Source organism: Pavona decussata, unplaced genomic scaffold (assembly GCF_977016875.1).
Source record: "Pavona decussata unplaced genomic scaffold, jaPavDecu1.1 SCAFFOLD_270, whole genome shotgun sequence".
Classification (NCBI taxonomy): domain Eukaryota; kingdom Metazoa; phylum Cnidaria; class Anthozoa; order Scleractinia; family Agariciidae; genus Pavona; species Pavona decussata.
In genome coordinates, this window is record NW_028145672.1 from 1,150,040 (window position 1) to 1,168,480 (window position 18,441).

The window sequence follows — 18,441 nt, forward strand, 5'->3', positions numbered from 1 at the left end:
ATGGACCCCTTTCAAATTGTCAAATTACAATACATGACACATGTTTTTATTCTTGAATAAAAGCCGGCTGATGCTACCCTCCTCCAGTATTTAACTTGAAAAATCTTGTTAGTGATCGGGCCAAGCAATTTAATAGTGACAAAAGATAAAACATTCAATTTCCTTCATATAATTTAGATGGGCCAAATTTAAAATATTGCAAGGCTTATTTCATGGTTTCGTAGTTTTCTCTTTCTTTTTAATTCGTCGTTTGCTCTTCGTTTGACTTATCCTACAAACTGGAAGATGTCGAAAGAATTTAGACTCTATCATTAGCAGTACAGACATCAGAAATTTGCGGACAGCGAATTTTCCAATTCGATCTTTGTTATCAGTAAGCGACGAAAAACTGGCCTAAACGAAGTGGTGACCTTTTGACATTTGAAGAAACCCTTTTCCAATACCCATCCCTTTTGATTAGCTAAATTCATAGACTTCGGGCAAAGCATTTCAACCGTAAAACAATGGAGGGCTGAGGTGGCAATCGGGCGGGGCAATGATGAATTAACCTTTAGTTCTTTAATAATACACCACTAGTATAGCACAAATCTAACTTGGGTCACCTTGAACTGATTAACATTAAGTAATTAAAGGCGAAAACCAGAAAGTTCAAGTGTTGCAATTTATCTACCAGCTTTTAAGAAATAAGCTGTATTATTAAAAACTGAATCATTGTATAATGCAATTCGAGGGATTTGATTGGCTTAGCAGCCATGGTATATGAGCCATTATACCATGGCCGAGAAATGGCGGCCATTAAATTGTCTGCTGGTTATTCTTGCACAGCAAAATCAGTAAGATCTAGCAATCTTTCTTGGTTGTTTTTAATAAAACAATTATTCCACTCGCGCTTGTTGGATATGAGACGATTACAGCCAACTCGGCGCTACGCGAGGAAAATTATGAAGGCAGATGATCCTCTTCAATGTCCAGCAGGTGTTTAAGACTGATGTCAGACTACTATACACGGCCCGATGGAGGATAACGTTGTTTTCGTTCTTTTTACGAGCTTTATATTTCTCACTCTCTTTACCTCAGTTGTCCCGGTTAGCGATTATTGCCATCCCAACCCGTGTCTTAACAGTGGCACATGTGTTCAGGTCCAGGGTGGATATGATTGCCATTGCGACGTACAATATACCGGAGCACATTGCGAAGGTAAGATATTTTTTTTGTATGATCCAGTGACTTTGCACAGCGGATAGACTGGTTGTTCTTCAAAAAGCCTTGACGAATACTTCGCCCGTGAAAGGCATTTAAACCTACGTCCCCCACCATACTATAGTCAACTGCCTCGTAAGCGACCACCCTTGGGGCACGATAAAGTGGTCGCTTACGGGAGGTGGTCCCTTACGGGAAAGATCAACAAAATGAACCAAATACTGGATTGGTTAATTAATAACATAAAAATATTACCTTAGCAGCTAAAATTAGGCAAATAGAAAATAATTTATTTGATTTTTTCACATCTATTTATTCTTCTGATGAAACTTTGTATATCATTTTGGAGCAGATCACGGTAACAATTCCCGTTTACCTACAGGTCTAATTATAGCCATCTTCTCTGTCTTTAAACTCTTATTATCTGTCAGCAGTCCGGGGTAGCGTCATTAAAAATTGAACTGTTGTCACTTCTGAGTAATGATTTACTAACGATCGTACATGATTATGTTGGGTGGCCGCTTACTGGAAACAGAAAACAAAAGAATATGTGTAATTTCTGGCCTAAAAAGTGGTCGCAGTCTCTTAAAAAATTTGAGTGGTGGTCGCTTACGAGAGAGCTCTTGAAACAGTATTTAACTGAGAAACAAACGGTTGTTTACCAAGTGGTCGCTTACGGGAGGTGGTCGCTATGACAGAGTTGAGTGTACTAGGATTTGATAACCACGTCAGAACCAGGCAACCGCGCAGGCAACGCGGCGATCAAAGGAGTGAGTAATCTGGTTCGAGATGTGAGCTTCACGAGACAAGGTGACAGGGTAGTGGAAGCTCTATATGCAATCAAATGCATGATGCAAGTCCCAAGGGAACTTAGTAGGTTAAAAGGAGGGATCCATAATGGTAGAGTTTATTTGAGTAAGATTTGATCCTACATCCTAACGAATATGATTTGAACCCACTTCCCGTGCATGCCAGTGGGGTGAGATCACTACTGCGTCAGCAGGACAATCAAAATGACAATGCGTCAATCGAACACGTGATGCATGCTTGTCATTGCGTTATTATATCAGATGTCCATTGTCTTCGGGACCTTTTTTTCTTTTTCACCCAACGACCATTTTTTAATTTCTGTAGTGCAATAATTTAATGTGGGAACAACAGAGTGAAAGATCACCGTTTTTAGGAGTTTTTGTGTGTTCCCCGTGAGAAATAAATCTTATACAGGGAATGTTGATGACAGACGTTTAACGTACACACAGGATTGGACTTAATCAGACACTCGGCTTTTGTCTTTGTAATCTCATTTTGAAGACGTACGAAAATATTTACTACTTTTTCTTTGATTATCTCCATCGACAGTTGACAAATGCGCCAAGTGTGATGTTCATTCCATTTGTGTTCGAGGTCGCTGCAGATGTATTCCAGGTTACATAGGAACAGGATATGAATGTATCAAAGGTAACAACGTCAATAAGTTAATTCCGGCCATGATAACCGACCACAACCCCTACACTCAGTAGGGAACGTTATAGAACCATCATCGTTATTGGAAAGCATGACGACTTAATTCTCAGTAATGTGGTGTAACCTAGGTAGATGCATTCATGAGACAGATGAGTGGAATAAGGTCACCAATATACTGGTACTGGTGCTCTGAGAAGCTAATGATGGATCTCGCTCACCGTTGTAAAATGCATGAAGAAGAGGAACAAATGTTTAAGTAGGACAGTTGACCCTTAAAAAGTAAGAAGAGTTTGGTTTTAGAAAAAGAAAGAAATAAAGAAGAAGAGTTTGGTTATAATACTTCGCGTCTACCCAAAGTATGCTACCAACAGGTAAATAAAGCCTATAGCACATATTATTCTTTTAAAAAACTGTTTCCTATTTCATTATGTTTCAGCTCGCCACAAAGGCTGCCCGATTATATGTCCTATCTACTCTACTTGCATACAGGGAGCTTGTCAATGCATGCCGGGATATCAGATGCACGGAAACAGTTGCATCCGTAAGTGGTCTTGATGTGCTTTGGTCAGCAGTGCTTCATTTCGAAAAAAAAGGAAATAGTTGCCGTCTGAAATTTTTTTTAAGTTATGATGTCTCTGTAAGTCATTTGTGTTGGTTTTGATCACAAAATGTGGAGTTGATTATGTGTTTTAATTAGGTTTAACTGATGGCTTAACAAATGTCATTTTGAAGCCATCCTAACCAAAGTATGTTTCTATTTAATGCTGATGATGATGGTTTCTATGGCAGCTCCTCACTACCTACTCATAAAAAAGGTCGTACCGCATCATGTTTCACCTCCACCAACACCACCACCAACGCCGCCTCCGCCACCACCACCACCACTACTGCCACCAGCTGGGTACTCCACAGTGTACTACGAACCCTATGGTAAACGTAGCTACTTGGGTAGCAAAAAGAAATCGAGTTCAAAGAACCTTAACAAACCTGCATAAAAATCAAAATTTCTTACTTAGAGTAAGTTGTGTTATGCTTTACTTATCAAGTCACCAATTGTTAAATCTGAGCATAGCCGTGACTTTAGCCGTCTATATAAGTTCAGGTCTTCCCCACCCTCCTCTAACTACAGTCGACTCCCGATAACTCGAACCTTTTTCAATTTCCCTTGAAGGTTCGAGTTATCGGGAGTTCGAGTTATTGAGGGTAAAATTATATAGAAAATGACCTGAAAGGAAAGGAGAATCGGTTCGAGTTAGCGCGAGGGTTCGAGTTATCGGGAGTCGACTGTACTCATCATTTGCTTGTGGCTTCCTTATAGGAAGTGTGAAAGCATGCGTAGTACAAATGATTTGTCAAAATGCATCAGCAGATCTCAAGAATTGCATAACATTAGTTATTTATTTATTTATTTATTTATTTATTTATTTATCTATTTTTTGCTACCATTTTTGGGTTGATCTTCTTTTACTTTCTATGTTTCACCTGATTTTTAATTTGCATATATACTTTTTTAAAAAGTATGCAAATTATTATTATTTTACTTAAAGTATGTGTTGTTGCTGGTGGTGGTGACGGTAGGAGGACTTTAAACAAACTGCCTTGTGACTCAAACTTGAAACGGTATGTGCATACATTGCCTACATCACAATACTACTGTACGGTATCTAATATGACGAAAATCAAACTGACATGTTATATACTTTGACCTACAGGTTTGACAGTTTACGCCATACATAACGGGGATGACGAAGAGGAGGAAGAGGAGGAGGAAGAAGAATTTCGACCATCTCCTCCGATTCCCAGCACGATACATCCAACTATACCACATCAAACACCCACTGCCATCCCACAGACTACTCCTTTATCTCCAACGGGTCTGCCATCTCCGCCCCCGACACCATCGTCACCACCGCCAATACCATCACCGGTTACAGTGCCATCATCGCCACCACCACCACCACCCACACCTCCACCAGTTATACCCTCACCTGCGCCGGCGCCACTTCCCCCACCGCCAATCCCTGTCCCTCCTACACCTCCTCCAATCACCTCGCCTATTCCCTCTCCAGCTTCACCCTCTCCCGTCCCACAACCTCCACCTCCAGTAGCTCCTCCTCCTCCCGTTGCAGCACCTCTTCCTCCTCCCGCTGCTCCGCCTCCAGTTGGTGGCCCTCCTGCGCTTGCTCCACCTGCTCCGGGCTCAAATGGACCTCCCTCCATGGATTATCCATATTCTGACTACCCTGTCCGCTCTTATACCACTGGTTATCAACCTTACGACAGGCCCTATAACCAGGCTTACCAGGGCTATTATGGATGGCCTTATCAGAGACCCTACAATGGACTCTATCAGAAGACCTATAATAACCCTAAGCAAAATTTCTATAACAGGCCTTATTACAGATCATTTACCAGGCATTACCAAAGGCCTCCTAAACAGAGCCCCTATCAAACACCCTATAACAGGTCTTACTATAACCGACCATTCCAGTTACCATATAACAGTCCCAATCAGAAGACCTATTACAGACCTTATTACAGGTCCTTCACTGGCCCTAAACAGGGTCCTTATAACAGTCCCATCTTGAGATCCTATGCCAGGCCAAACCAAAGGTCCCATAACAGCCCCAATAATAGGCCCTTTTTTAGGCGTCTGCAATATAAATCCCCCAACAGGCGTTACAAGAGCCGCAATAAGGAACCTTACAAGAGACCAAGCCAAAATTAATAATTTACAAAAGCTCGGATGATCAGTAGCAGATAGTCTTATTTCCTCCTCTGTATATATTGTAATTTCAGGTTAGAAGGAAGAAAAATGAAGATGTACAGTTGCTTTATTAGAAATTGCCCCATACAAATGAAAAACAAAAACAGCAAAATAAAAGTAACAAGCAACTAATGCGTGCCTTCAATCGTACTTCACTTGGAAGTCATCAGAAAGCTGACAACATTATGAATGTAAAATAATAAAATCTAAACTTGAAAATTTAACACATCCTAGGTAAGATAACTAAGCATTACCTGTTGATAAGACAAACCTTTATAATAGAAGTAAAATGAGGCTGTTTCATAAAGTTTTAAAATCGTATAAATATATGTGACCCTCGAACACTTAACGTTACCCTGAGTAATAACGTCCAAGAGAGCTCATTGATGAATGTAGCCAAGTGAAATAAATAAATAAATAAATCAGCATCATTTACGGTGTCCGTTGTGTGAGTCTTAAAATTGTGTTAGTTCAATTCGTGTCAACCTCCTTGTTTCGTACAGAATATCCCTGAACTGGGTTGGTCTCGGTTGATATTATATTTATGTGGTAAGTAACTAAGACTTTATTTTATGAGGGTGACATCTGACAGTAATGAAACTGATAAACTAATGGCCCTCAAAATAATAGAAAGTCAAATTGAAAACGATTATCGATAATAAAAGTACTATATACAGCCACGAATAAAAAAAACTAATTTACAGTTAATGAATGATTAAAAAAATTTTAAAAACACTACATGAAATATGCTTATATACATCCTCGAAATAAAAACTAATTAATAATGAATGATTGTGTAAGAAATTGATGATTTAAAATTGATCTAAGAAGTTAACAATCTACAAGGAACCGCACAACGAAAATGCTCCAAGTATACCCGATCAGCCTTGCAGAAATTTGAGTCATTTAAGAAGTGATCGTTTAAAATACTTTGCACTTGGACTAAACTTGGTACAGAGCAGAGTAGAAGGGATACATTTTATTTGTGGTTTTACTGGTTTACCCACTTACATATGGATCACGACTTTTCGACTGCTTACAGCTGCCATTCATTAGATGATGGCGTTGACTGAGTGTGTGTACATTGTTGTTAACGATTCGGGGATCTCGATCCTTATTGTTCTAACTAAGCGGTGTTCCCTCACGGGAAGGAGGCTAGACTGGGAGATGGAATCCCAAAGGAAACTGTGCAGAGCACCTACACGGGGTGGTTATGAAACATTATCATCTTCAAAGTTGATGGCAATAGTCTTCCAATTTCTCACTGGAAGGGCCGCGACCTTGTACCATCCTTTATTTTAACCCCCACACTACAGATGGATATTGTAACAGCACCGTTTCTTTAATTTGGTCAAATGCTCCATTAAATTTCAAATTAATTATTTTGTGATCTGTGCAATGTCAATGCCAAAAACGGTAAAAAATTACCATTGTCTTTTAGAAACTATGGTGAGGATTACTCGTCATTGGTATTTGGCCGACGAATAAAAGTTACAATGTTATATTTCCGTCAAACGCCTAAGAAAGCTGTTTCTGCGGCAGCCAACGGTTCAGAAATTTGGGTTTAGTTTCTACAGTTTTCTTCAGCAAATTGTTAAGCCGCCGTTACACGTTGAAACTTTTAGCTGAAACTTGTGTGCAACGGCGCTGCGAAACAGGTTTCAGCAGGCGTTCCACCGTGTAACATGGTCAGTTTCGTGAAACGTTTTCGAACTTCCGTTGCCAGACAAGTTTCACGAAAAGTAGAACCGCTTTCTACTTCTGCAACGGCTCGCAACGGTCGCAGTAGTGAAAAAACAAGAGTTTCACCGTGTAACACCACTTCGTAAAACTTGTTTCGCAGCGCCGTTGCACACAAGTTTCAGCTAAAAGTTTCAACGTGTAACGGCGGCTTTAGGAAGGGGCAAATATGTCGTCAAATAAAGCTCAGCTAGCAGTTTCTCTTTTAAATAACATCAACAACAGCTAGTAAATTCAGGTTAACAAAAATCCGTTTCCCAAACCTTTCCGCAATTTAAAGTTTCAGCTAAAGCATTCGAGCAAAATAATGTGTATTATTTATCACAAATATGTCTTTAAACGATAGATTACTACCTTGGAACGGAGCACAACATTTTAAGCCTCTCGTTGTGTGCACCTTGTAAGGAACATGTGGTAACTTGTGAGAATGATGTATTATTCAGTAATGACACAGGCAAACGTTCAAGTGCCTGTGTCATTACTGAATAATACATCATTCTCATTTGTTCTCCAGGATTAAAATATTGCATCACATTTCCTTTCATGTGGTAACTAGTTTCAAAAGTGGGAAAAATTATGGAACCAGGCCCCAACTGTTCAAAGGCCGGATAACTTTATCCGCTGGATAAGGCGCTTTTCAGGGTCTAAAAAATAGTACTTCACGTTAAATGTTGTCCAAGCTAAGGTTTTCGTACACTCCCAAACTAAGCTGTGGTTAGAGTGTTCATATTCGCTTGTACAAGAGGAAATACTGAAATCTTTGCACAGATTGAAACTGTCGGATAGTGACTTATCCAAGGGATAAAGTTATCCGGCCTTTGAACAACTGGGGCCAGATATATATCGAGTTACACAGTTAGACATCGCTATTCGTTTCAAATTTAATAAGTTAATATTCGCCTCGAAATCTCACATTTGGAATATCGTCAGTTGAGAGTCGCTAGATTAATTTATAGATTTCTTCATTCAAATAAACTTTACCTTAATCGTTTTGCAGGGAATTTGTCAGTGAGTTACAAGCAAATCCAGTGACGGCTTAGTCAATACTTGCTTGTCTTTTATTGTTTACTAACAGGTTCTCTTATTTTATCAGTGGGTGGGTTAGAACAGACAACGAAAGTTTTTAAAATATAAATTAAAAATGAGCCAACAGCCTTATCTTTTGTTGCTTGCTAGTTAAATTAACACCTATTTGCATCGAACAGTTCATTCAAGTGTCAATTCCTCCACGGGGCTATTCTCTCTTCTGTAATATGCGATTAGGAGAGAAACACCTAAGTTCCGGATTATGGGTTTTTATCTTGTATTTCCAATGTTTAGTGTATGGCAAATTAACAAGCGAGGAAGTGATTCATAAACATAACAATGGAAAGGTCACGGATAACTCTCAAAAGAAGTTTACTTTTGCAAAGCCAAGGAGTAATGACGCGAATTCAGACGAGAAATCTGGCACTAAAGCATCGGAAAATGGAGTACGCAAGGATCGACTTAATTATTTGATCCCCTATGGACGAGTCCAGGAAATGCCTCTTCCTTTACAAATCGAGCACGTGAAGGATTATCCTGTGCCTGTTCCCGTTATGCACAAAACCGCTGAAAATGTCTTACAGGTGCACATTCATGACAGTAAGTCTAAATACCTAGACATAGCTTTATTGGGTAAACGAGTTTCTTTTTTTTTTTTTAGGAATTATTAGCACGTGTAAAATACTCGGTCTCGCTCTCATAGGAGGGTGCTAATGGGGGTACCCAATTGTCAGTTAACTACTAATTTTTCGGCCAATAGTCAGTTAACTACTAATTTTAGTTATCTATTTACTTTTATTATCTCACAGCAATAATAATTTATTCATAACCCGAATTTTCTTTACTTCAAAACCTCAATCAGTTTTGGGGGTTGGACCTTACTAAAATAAAGATATATTACATGAATTCACAAAACCTCCACCCTGGCGTCTTTCGCATATAATATCAGTTGATATGTTACCTGGTCATGCAACGGGACAGGTAAAACTCACGAAATAGCTTCGCTGTTAGGAAAAAACTTTGTTTGCTTCTGTTAACAACAACAATCGTATTTAGTTTAATTAATAGAATATCACTTAACTGTTAACTTTTCATTTATCAGTTAACTACTAATTTTTTGGCCAAATATCAGTTAACTACTATTTTTTTGGCCAATCAGTTGTCAGTTAACTGTTAACCCCATTAGCACCCTCTTATAGGCCAATATCTCGAATACGTTTTAAATTTACCTTGAAGTGATACAAGATGTATCTTTCGTTCGTTGAGCCATTCTAATTGAATCGATGATAAATACACAGTGAAGACGGAACCTTTTGTTATAATTGCCTACACATTGACCGAAAATGGAGTGGTTTTGTTTTCCCAGACGGTAAGCTAACCTAGTTCATGTTGTGTCGTGCTAGTTGCAAGTTTAATTTAAACAATACTAGTCATTGTTACTTAAACAAATAACAATGTTATGTCGACGTTATGTTTTCTTTACGGAAAACTATAAACAGTTACTCGTAGACGAGTTCAATGTATTGGAATATAATGATTCTATTTAATCCTGTCTTTTTTTATATTTATTATTTTTTTTTTCCAGAGAATCCATGTAAAAATGGTGGATTTGTTGCACAGGATTTTCGCCGAGGTCTTTATTGTGATTGCCCCGCTCCCTACCATGGGACATTTTGTGAAAGTACGTTCTTCATTACAATTCTTATGTGCCCTAACATAAGACATTTAAGTCACAGAAATAGAAACTCTGAAGAATGGTTATGCCAAGATTGTTGGACTGAAGAGAGAGTGCTATGGGTTTGTTCCTATCGTCTGTCTAAGCGTGTTTTAAAGGGGCACTATCACGGCCATTTTGCTGTATTTTGATCAAAACGGCGCAAATATTTGACAAAGACCCTTAATTCTAACATGAAATTAACGATGGCACAGGAGTTGCCGAAACATCATGTCTTTCAAATTTAAAAGTCTTGTTCACTTCATTGAGATTGTTACAAAATTGCTGCTCTGACGTCCTTTTGGTAACATGAAATTGCTGTTACACTACAGGGAAGAAAACACTAAGGGATTCCTCTGAAAATAACAGTTTTTTGCGACTTCTCTACAATACACAAGAAGAACTTGAAAAAAATGGTCAAGTTTTTAAGTTGCAGTCCACTTCTATCTTAGCCATCCGCGGCCAAACAATTAATACTAGTTTCTGTGTACTAGCTGGGTTATTGTTAACAAAACATAATCATTATTTTCACCATTCCATCAATTCAAATATGAGTGACCCCAAGATATATAACACTGTCCCTTTAAGTTATTAGCTGGGATTTAAAGATACATGTAATATGCAATTTATCTGATGGAATTTTTAGTTCTTTTAACAGACTGATTTGTAATTTTGCTTTGTATTTGTTTTCTTCAGAACAACAGTTCTGTTTTTCTGGACCTTGCAAAAATGGCGGAAAATGTTTTGAGAAACACAGTGGCTATATGTGTAAATGCGCTGTAGGCTTCACTGGAAACAACTGTGAAGGTAATTCAAGATAATTTCGATGGCGTAGTTGATGACTGATAATTGATGGTGGTGACGATGGTTAAGTTAATTCATACATACGTACAGACATACATACTTTATTGTTATCTCCCCAATGGGGCTTTCCAGGAACAATTATTTAAATACTAAAGTTACTAATAACTACACAATCAAAATTAATCAAATTTAAGAAAACATTCACAGCATTATCTAAACTTTAAAATCGAGAAAAATACTAAAAATAAATGAAGTTCAGGAAGTATTTACAAAATTGTCCAAAAGCTTATTCTTTAAGATACGTTTAAAAACTTGAACCGAACGGCTTGATTTTAAAAGGAGGTCTAAATTGTTCCAAAGTCCAACAGTTCTGTAATAAAATGTTCTTTGTCCTGAGGCTGTTAATGCTTTCATAGGGAATCTATTCCTTATTATAAAAACTGATATTTTACCTCGTGTAACTAAAGTTTTATTGGGGTTGTTCTTCATTCATTATTTTGATTCGTACCTACGTTAAATAAGAAATTATAGTTTTTAAGATACTGCACCTTTCCTTAGTTCATAATTCGATTAAACCAGGGTGGACCCTTGTTACTTTCCAGATAAATTATTCTGTGATCCAAATCCATGTGAACACGAAGGCAAATGTGTGGAGACAATTCAAGGTTACAGGTGTGTTTGTCAAAATGGATTTAGAGGATCCCATTGCAAAGGTAAGAATGAAAAGAAATGATATGCAAAAAGCAATATGTTTGCCAGGTCGTGTAATGTATAAAAGAAACAAAAACACAAACAAACAAGGAAGCTAACAGAGAACAAAGGAAAAAAAAAGGATGAAAGACGTGCCAGCCATAATTATTCAGGTTATAACTTAAGTATTGATGATTGTGGAGATGATGATGATGATGATGATGATGTGAACGAGCAATAGCAAAAAAAAGAGCAATGCACGAACAACCCACAATGGAAAGTGAAAACAATCTATGAAGAACTTTAGATGAACGTTAGCTACGATAAGGCATGGGAGGTAAAATGTAACCAATGCAGGGGGGGAGAGGGAGAAGGGGTTCCAGTGAGAGAGCAGAGAATGTCGCTGAAGGGGAGGACGGAGGACAAAATGTGGCTCAAATGAAATCTAGAGGGCTAGAGGGTAAACAGCACTAAACACAGACGGAATAGGCCATTTCCGAGTTGCTGTGAACTTCACTATGAAAGCGAGGCTAAGTGCAAAACTTTTCATGTGAAAATTAGTTTTGTTTGCATATGAATGAAAACTAATTTTCATAACAAAAACTTTGCACTTAGCCTCGCTTTCATAATGAGGTTCAAAGCAACTCGGAAATGGCCTATTGAGAACAGATAAAAAAATAAATTCCACGTAGTTTTGTGTCTTCTGTAGGAGGGAGAGTAAGCCTAAAGTTGGGAACCATTCGTTGATATAAAGCATTAGGCGATAAAGAATGTTTTTATTTTTATTTTTTTTTTTTTTTGCAGAAATTGATTCATGTTACCCAAACCCTTGTCAGCACGGAGGAACATGTGAAAATGCCAACGGTGTTGCTCGATGCCAATGTCATCCGGGATTTCATGGAGCTTATTGCCATGGTAACAGACCTTTTTATTTTATTTAGCACTTTAGTTCCTTGGTCTTTTGACAGCTTTCTAAATTGAAAAGATCAACATATTTATTATTTGATGTTTTAATATCCCTGCAGAAATTTTGCTTTTGGTAATAGATCACAGCTTATACCTTAACCTCCATTTTTGACAAATTTTAGAAATGCTTGTATTAAAATGTTTTGTAAATCTCCTTTTTGCTGAGTATGTTCACAATCAGCTAACACTACCAAGTGATTTGTATGCTTAAACTTTGCAGAGAAATATGTCTGTTATGTGAATCCATGTAATAATGGCGGAAGATGTGTAGAGAATCCTTCACAACCTTGTCTTTGCCTCAGAGGATATGTTGGCACATTCTGCCAAGGTGAGTTTGGAACCTTTCACTACCAGTAATTACTACTTTTTATCATCCTAAACATTTTGGTAGCACACCTAAATCTTTTCCCTTGTAGCTAGGGAAAGGGATTGAAAAATACTGTATTGTGCAAAGTTCCTCAGAATCAGGATAATTGGGGCGTTGACTAGGCGATGATATCGATGATGATGATGATGATGATGATGATGATGATGATGATGATGGTGATGATGATGATGATGACGGCGACAGTGCTTAAATGATAATAGATGATAATCATGTTTGGTTAGATTACCGCTTATGGAAACCCTTGATAAGTTTTGTTGCCCTCTTCATTACTTTCCTGGAGACATTAGTTAGACCTAGTCTCATTTTTTCTCTCAACATACTTCCAATTCACTCAAATCGTTTCCTCTCTACAGATCGCGTATGTCATCCAAATCCGTGCCTCAATGGTGGATCTTGTTCAACAGTTGACCATCCTTTGCGTTCTCGTAACAACAGATGGACATTCCACTGCACATGCTCGGAGTATTATAGAGGACGCATTTGCCAGGGTAAGTGACATTTAAAGAAAAACTGACGTTTTGTCCTCACTTAGTTTGTTCTTTATGCATTTTACCTCTGTTGCGTTTCACTGAGAAGCCACTGACTAACTAACGAAGCGGTCATATTCTTGTATACTTATTAACTAACCCTAGACTTTCTCCTCTGTAGAGTAATAAGTCACTACTCGGATTTGAAATACTTCGTAAACAGGCCCTCTTGCAGTAGCTCAAGTTCCGGAGAGGCATTATATACAGTACATATTCACTAAGTAGGAGTTTACCTTTCAAAGCTACACTAGAGCTCCGTTGACCAATGATTCCGGCGATCCCTTTTAGGATTTCCAGAAGGCTATTCCTACTTTGAAACGTTTAACTTTGTTATGGTGTATAAATGGCACTAGATTACGTATCTTTACTTACTTGTTGTTCTTTGGGGACGTTTCCATCAATAGCTCTCTTGGCGTTGATAAAATACACATTAACCAATACATGAACCTAGTTTAATGGCCTTAGCTCCCACGAGTCTCCTGTAGCTCAATGGTAGAGCATCCGAACTAGTAATCGTAAGGTCTTAGGTTCGACTCCTGATAGGAGCACTCGGAATTTCTTTTTTCCGTGTCATTACTGATAAATACATTATTTTCACTTCTTAATTTGTTTATAGCTAGTTGAGTCATTTTTTCAATCATTTCTAGTACCTCATCCATGTATTGATCAACCTTGTCTCAACGGTGGCACATGCGTAGACACGTATTACACGACGCACGAGGGACGCGAGCAGCATTATACTCATGATGTAGCTGTTCCGTCGATGAATCTGCAATTTGCCTGTAACTGTCCACCGGGATTCAATGGACCAAGGTGCGAAAGTAAGTAGTTGTATTATTCTTGTTGAAGCTCATACACGAAGATTGAATTTCGAGAGCAATTTTCAAAATTTAAGTGATAATTTTGACAAATCACAATCGAAGGCATTGAGTTAATCAATCAGAACTACACACAAATACGAAAAACAGGCGCCGAGCAGGAATAACGATCGCATCCAACTGACGATTTCTTTTAGTTTTAAGGGATTAGTTACGATTAGGGCGCGAGTTTTTTAATCAGTTATACAGCTTAGTAATGTGGAAATAACCAAACCACGGGTGACTTTCCACAGTCATTATTGAAAATTGCTTTCAGATAAATGGATGTTACTTCCCAAATTTATTAGACAATCAAATCTTTGAAACTAGTTATTTGACGTTCTTAGCACGAAAGTATTAAATTTCCCTTGAAGCCTAAATTGGGAAAGTAAATTTCCACGTTGCCTTTGTTTCAAAGAAATTAAGATAACTGTGTTTGTTAGCTTTCCAATAGCTTAGTCAATTACTCATCGATTTGTTTCAATCATTTCAGTTGATTTGTGTTCTCTGTGTCATCCTGATGCCGACTGTATCAATCACCATTGTGTTTGCAAGACACACTTCATTGGAGACGGAAAGTACTGTAGAAGTAAGTCTGAATACTTGTTCGTGCTGTTTGTTCGATAAATATTTATTTTAAATCGATGTTAAGACTCTACATGTTGTTGGCTGACAGTCGACTTTGACTGATTAAGTCAATCAACAGGCCCACTGTGTCTTGGGATATAATAAGGGAAAGGAAATATAATTTAAAAGAGTGGATTACTTTTTTTGCCTCTTTACAGGAAGGTCGGGGAAAAGGGTGGTGTAGGGGAAGATTCCGCCCCCTCACCCCCCCCCCCCCCTCCCTCCTCCTCCTGCCCCCTCCATCGGCCCGCGAGCATAAAAGCTGTGGCAAGGAAAATTGGTTGAAAAGGACGTGCAGGAACGTTTCGGGAGTGGGGGGGGGGGGGGGGGATTACCTCATGATTTATAAATGTCGGCCATCTTGGATCCGCTATCTTGCAATAGAACATCTGGATTTCCTCAAAAATACAGAAAGCCACTAAAATTACATTTGTTTGCCATGGTAACATTTAATTTCAAGAAACATAGACCTTGGAAGACGACGATGTAGAACTTGATTCTATATAAGTCACACGAGTAGCTTTTACGATCATTTTGAATCGTTTGCCCGTATACGTACTCAGTGAAAACAAATAAGATGGCCAAAACCTGCGGTTTTAAAAACACAGTTTTACAGTTTCATGTAAAGTGATTAAAATGTATTGACAGGGTCTTCCTGACACTGCCCGAAATTTTCTTCCAATTTTATGCAAACCGTAGAGCAATAATTATGTGCTTGTCTCTTTCGATAACCGTTTGTTAATTTGATTCAAGATGTGACCAGCCCTTGTTATCCGAATCCTTGCCAACATGGCACATGTACAGAGGGGCCCGAGGGAAGCTATGACTGTGATTGTTATCCTGGATACTGTGGACCTCAATGCAAAGGTACAATACTAGATATACAACACAAATATCAAGGAGTAATCAAACAACACCACAGTAAAATTTGTGCAAATTATTTGCTACTTTCTCCATGGAACAACCCAAATTTGGAAAATGGAGGCATGGGATTTTGGGAAGGAAAAACTGTATCTTCTGAGATGATGTAAATTAGAAGCATTTATGCCCACGGAAATTAATTAGGCAATGGCTATGTTGGCTTTTTTTTTTTTTTCATTTTTACATCCAGTCATGACCAGACACAATCCATCGCACGGGAAAAGACGGCTGTACATCTTACCACAATGCCTTGCGAACCTGGAGCAGGCAATAGGCTCATAGAAAACCAATTATTGTTTTGCGAAATTTATCCTTGTACTAACAACACTGTGTATACTATATAGCTAGGTTTGGAGTTTTAATTTTCTGTTCGTTTTTATGAGCGTGTAAGCTAGGGCTTTCATAAGCTAAGAATTAAAGCTAAATATACGAGTCGTCATCTTTTTCGGTTCGGTGGATAATTTTGTTCTGCACAGGTTTTAGACTGTCAAATTTTAAATTTTGTTTTGATTCAAAGTCGTTCTAAAGGTCTTTAGCAACAATGTAAAAATAAAAGGAAATGAATGGCTAATCAAAGCAGTATTAATTTTACCAAGAGCCGCCGACCGGTTGGCTCAGTTGGTAGAGCACCGGGCTCCCGTGTGGACCGATGCTGACGTCCGATCTCACCCCATAGAATTGTAAACCGCCATGAAACTTGCTGATATGTGTGGCATATAAGAATTTCATTCATTCATTCAAGAAGAATTGGTCTACTTTGCCTACCCAATCTAGACGTAGGTGACAAGCAGAACTAAATTTCTTCACAAAGTTTGTTTAAAGTTAAGTTATTTTAAGTTAAGTTAAGTTATTTTACGAGTGACCCTTTTAACGGAGGCAGTGTTTATTTGACTGGAGGATTGTAATTTATTCTACAGATATTTGTGATCCATGTTTGCTTTGGCCGTGCGCTCACGGAGGACAATGTATTGCAAAAGGGGAAAAGCGTATTTGTATATGCGAGCCTCCCTACGAACCGCCAGAGTGTAATGGTAAATTGACAAGCTAGTGTTAGACTGCACTGTCATAGATTGGCTGTAACCTTTGAAGATAGAGATTATGATCAAATCAGGCTGCCGACTGAGACTGGATCAAACCTTTCGACCTATTAGTTCAAAACTGCTTCTGACAGTGAGCGTTATTCCAAGTTTTTACTCTGTTTTTAATCCCACTTACCCAACAGAATATAAACCCCGCTAGTAAAGTATGAGAGTAACCAGGGTAGCTTGTCTTTAATATCTTTTATTCCTAGTAAACACAAATGTAAAACGATTTTTTTTATGAATGGGCTAAGGTATTTAAGCTGTTTCGATACTGTTTTCAGGAACCATACCTCACTTTTTTCGTTCAACAAGTTTTCGCTTTTGGTGGTTCTATTCCATGCATCTTACTATAAATTTGGCGAGGCTTGATATATCGGAGTATTACATGTGTGTGCTTAATTTGATCTCCAAACTCGTTAGTATGGACATGGGCAACAAGGTGACGAAGTTCGGCTACCTAGCTAAAAAAGAGTACATCGTATGAAGAGCCCCAAACTCGTTTGTACGAGAATGGGAGAAGCTGTTGAATATTAAGATAGTATAATATCGTATCATATCGTATCATATTATATATATTTCTCATCTATTATACTGTATTTCTTATAATTATATTATATTTTCCTATAATGATATATTTTTATTTTATTGTTGTTATTATGATTGCAGTTACTGAACCGGATCGGTGTAATCCGAACCCTTGCAAAAATGGAGGAAAATGCAAGTTTCTACCAGAGAAAAATGATTACATTTGCGATTGCTTGGGAAATTTCGGTGGAAAAGATTGTTCAGGTCCTTTTATCATTAATATAGCTATTGTCATGTTAGTATCCCATACGATTAAGTGCACAGTGCAAGAGACAAACATAATTAAGTAAGTAAATAAAAGACAAATAGAATAAGGCTATTATTTTTTCTAAGATTACAGATTATAATTCATTTTTAGTATAGCAGATCCTGCCTAACTTAGCAGTCCACAATTCTTTTACTTCTAGTAAATATCAGTTACCGTGGTAGTGTCCAAATTAGCAGCAATGCTAAATATTTGGCACTTTAATAAACTTTATCATCGTCGTCATAGAATACCTCAATTTTTTTATAACAGCTTTAACGAAGATGTTTTCACCTTACATTACGTAACGCATATATCGAAAGAAACTACTCGGTTCTTTTATTTACTTATTTTTTTTTTTGTAGAATGTAACTGTCCTAAGGCTAGGAGGCTCCCAGATGAACGTAGTAGAGTCGTAAATGCTATTTGTGATGCAGTTGGGGAGTGCAGATGTCCTTCATCAGAAAATGGCGGCGAATTCACCTTTACAGAAAGAGGCTGCGTGTTGGGAGGTACGAACCATCGTAAAAGTTACAAACAAGCCAGTGAAGGAAACAATTATATCTGTAAAAAAAATTTGATATTGATTGGCTTGCGGACAGGCACGTGTTTTACGTAAACAGAACAGGGCCATGTCGGTGCCCACATACTGTTACAACTTTGCCAAATAACAGCTTTGGTAAACGTAGTTTGGATATACGTTACGCTCAAGTTACTCTTTAATTACTCGCTCAAGATCAACTTAGACGTATTATAACCGATAATTGGTTGACATAAATCCAGGCCAGATTGGTCCCGCAGACGGAACAATGCATGCAATTACTTGAAAACCATTACGG

General features: G+C 38.1%; 1 protein-coding gene across 1 annotated transcript in view; it reads left to right on the plus strand.

The window, feature by feature from the left end:
- The window catches only part of LOC146455782 (uncharacterized), a gene marked incomplete at its 5' end in the record, with an annotated part of 64,715 nt that overhangs the window by 39,857 nt on the left and 6,417 nt on the right, over nt 1–18,441 (plus strand). The window contains 16 exons of the mRNA XM_085093949.1: nt 1,078–1,197; nt 2,560–2,658; nt 3,101–3,205; nt 8,492–8,797; nt 9,783–9,878; nt 10,608–10,718; nt 11,318–11,428; nt 12,210–12,320; nt 12,592–12,699; nt 13,113–13,247; nt 13,934–14,107; nt 14,637–14,732; nt 15,524–15,637; nt 16,609–16,722; nt 17,440–17,562; nt 17,968–18,114. Coding sequence (XP_084950075.1) covers nt 1,078–1,197; nt 2,560–2,658; nt 3,101–3,205; nt 8,492–8,797; nt 9,783–9,878; nt 10,608–10,718; nt 11,318–11,428; nt 12,210–12,320; nt 12,592–12,699; nt 13,113–13,247; nt 13,934–14,107; nt 14,637–14,732; nt 15,524–15,637; nt 16,609–16,722; nt 17,440–17,562; nt 17,968–18,114 — 2,070 coding nt within the window. The remainder of the gene's footprint in view (nt 1–1,077; nt 1,198–2,559; nt 2,659–3,100; nt 3,206–8,491; nt 8,798–9,782; nt 9,879–10,607; nt 10,719–11,317; nt 11,429–12,209; nt 12,321–12,591; nt 12,700–13,112; nt 13,248–13,933; nt 14,108–14,636; nt 14,733–15,523; nt 15,638–16,608; nt 16,723–17,439; nt 17,563–17,967; nt 18,115–18,441) is intronic.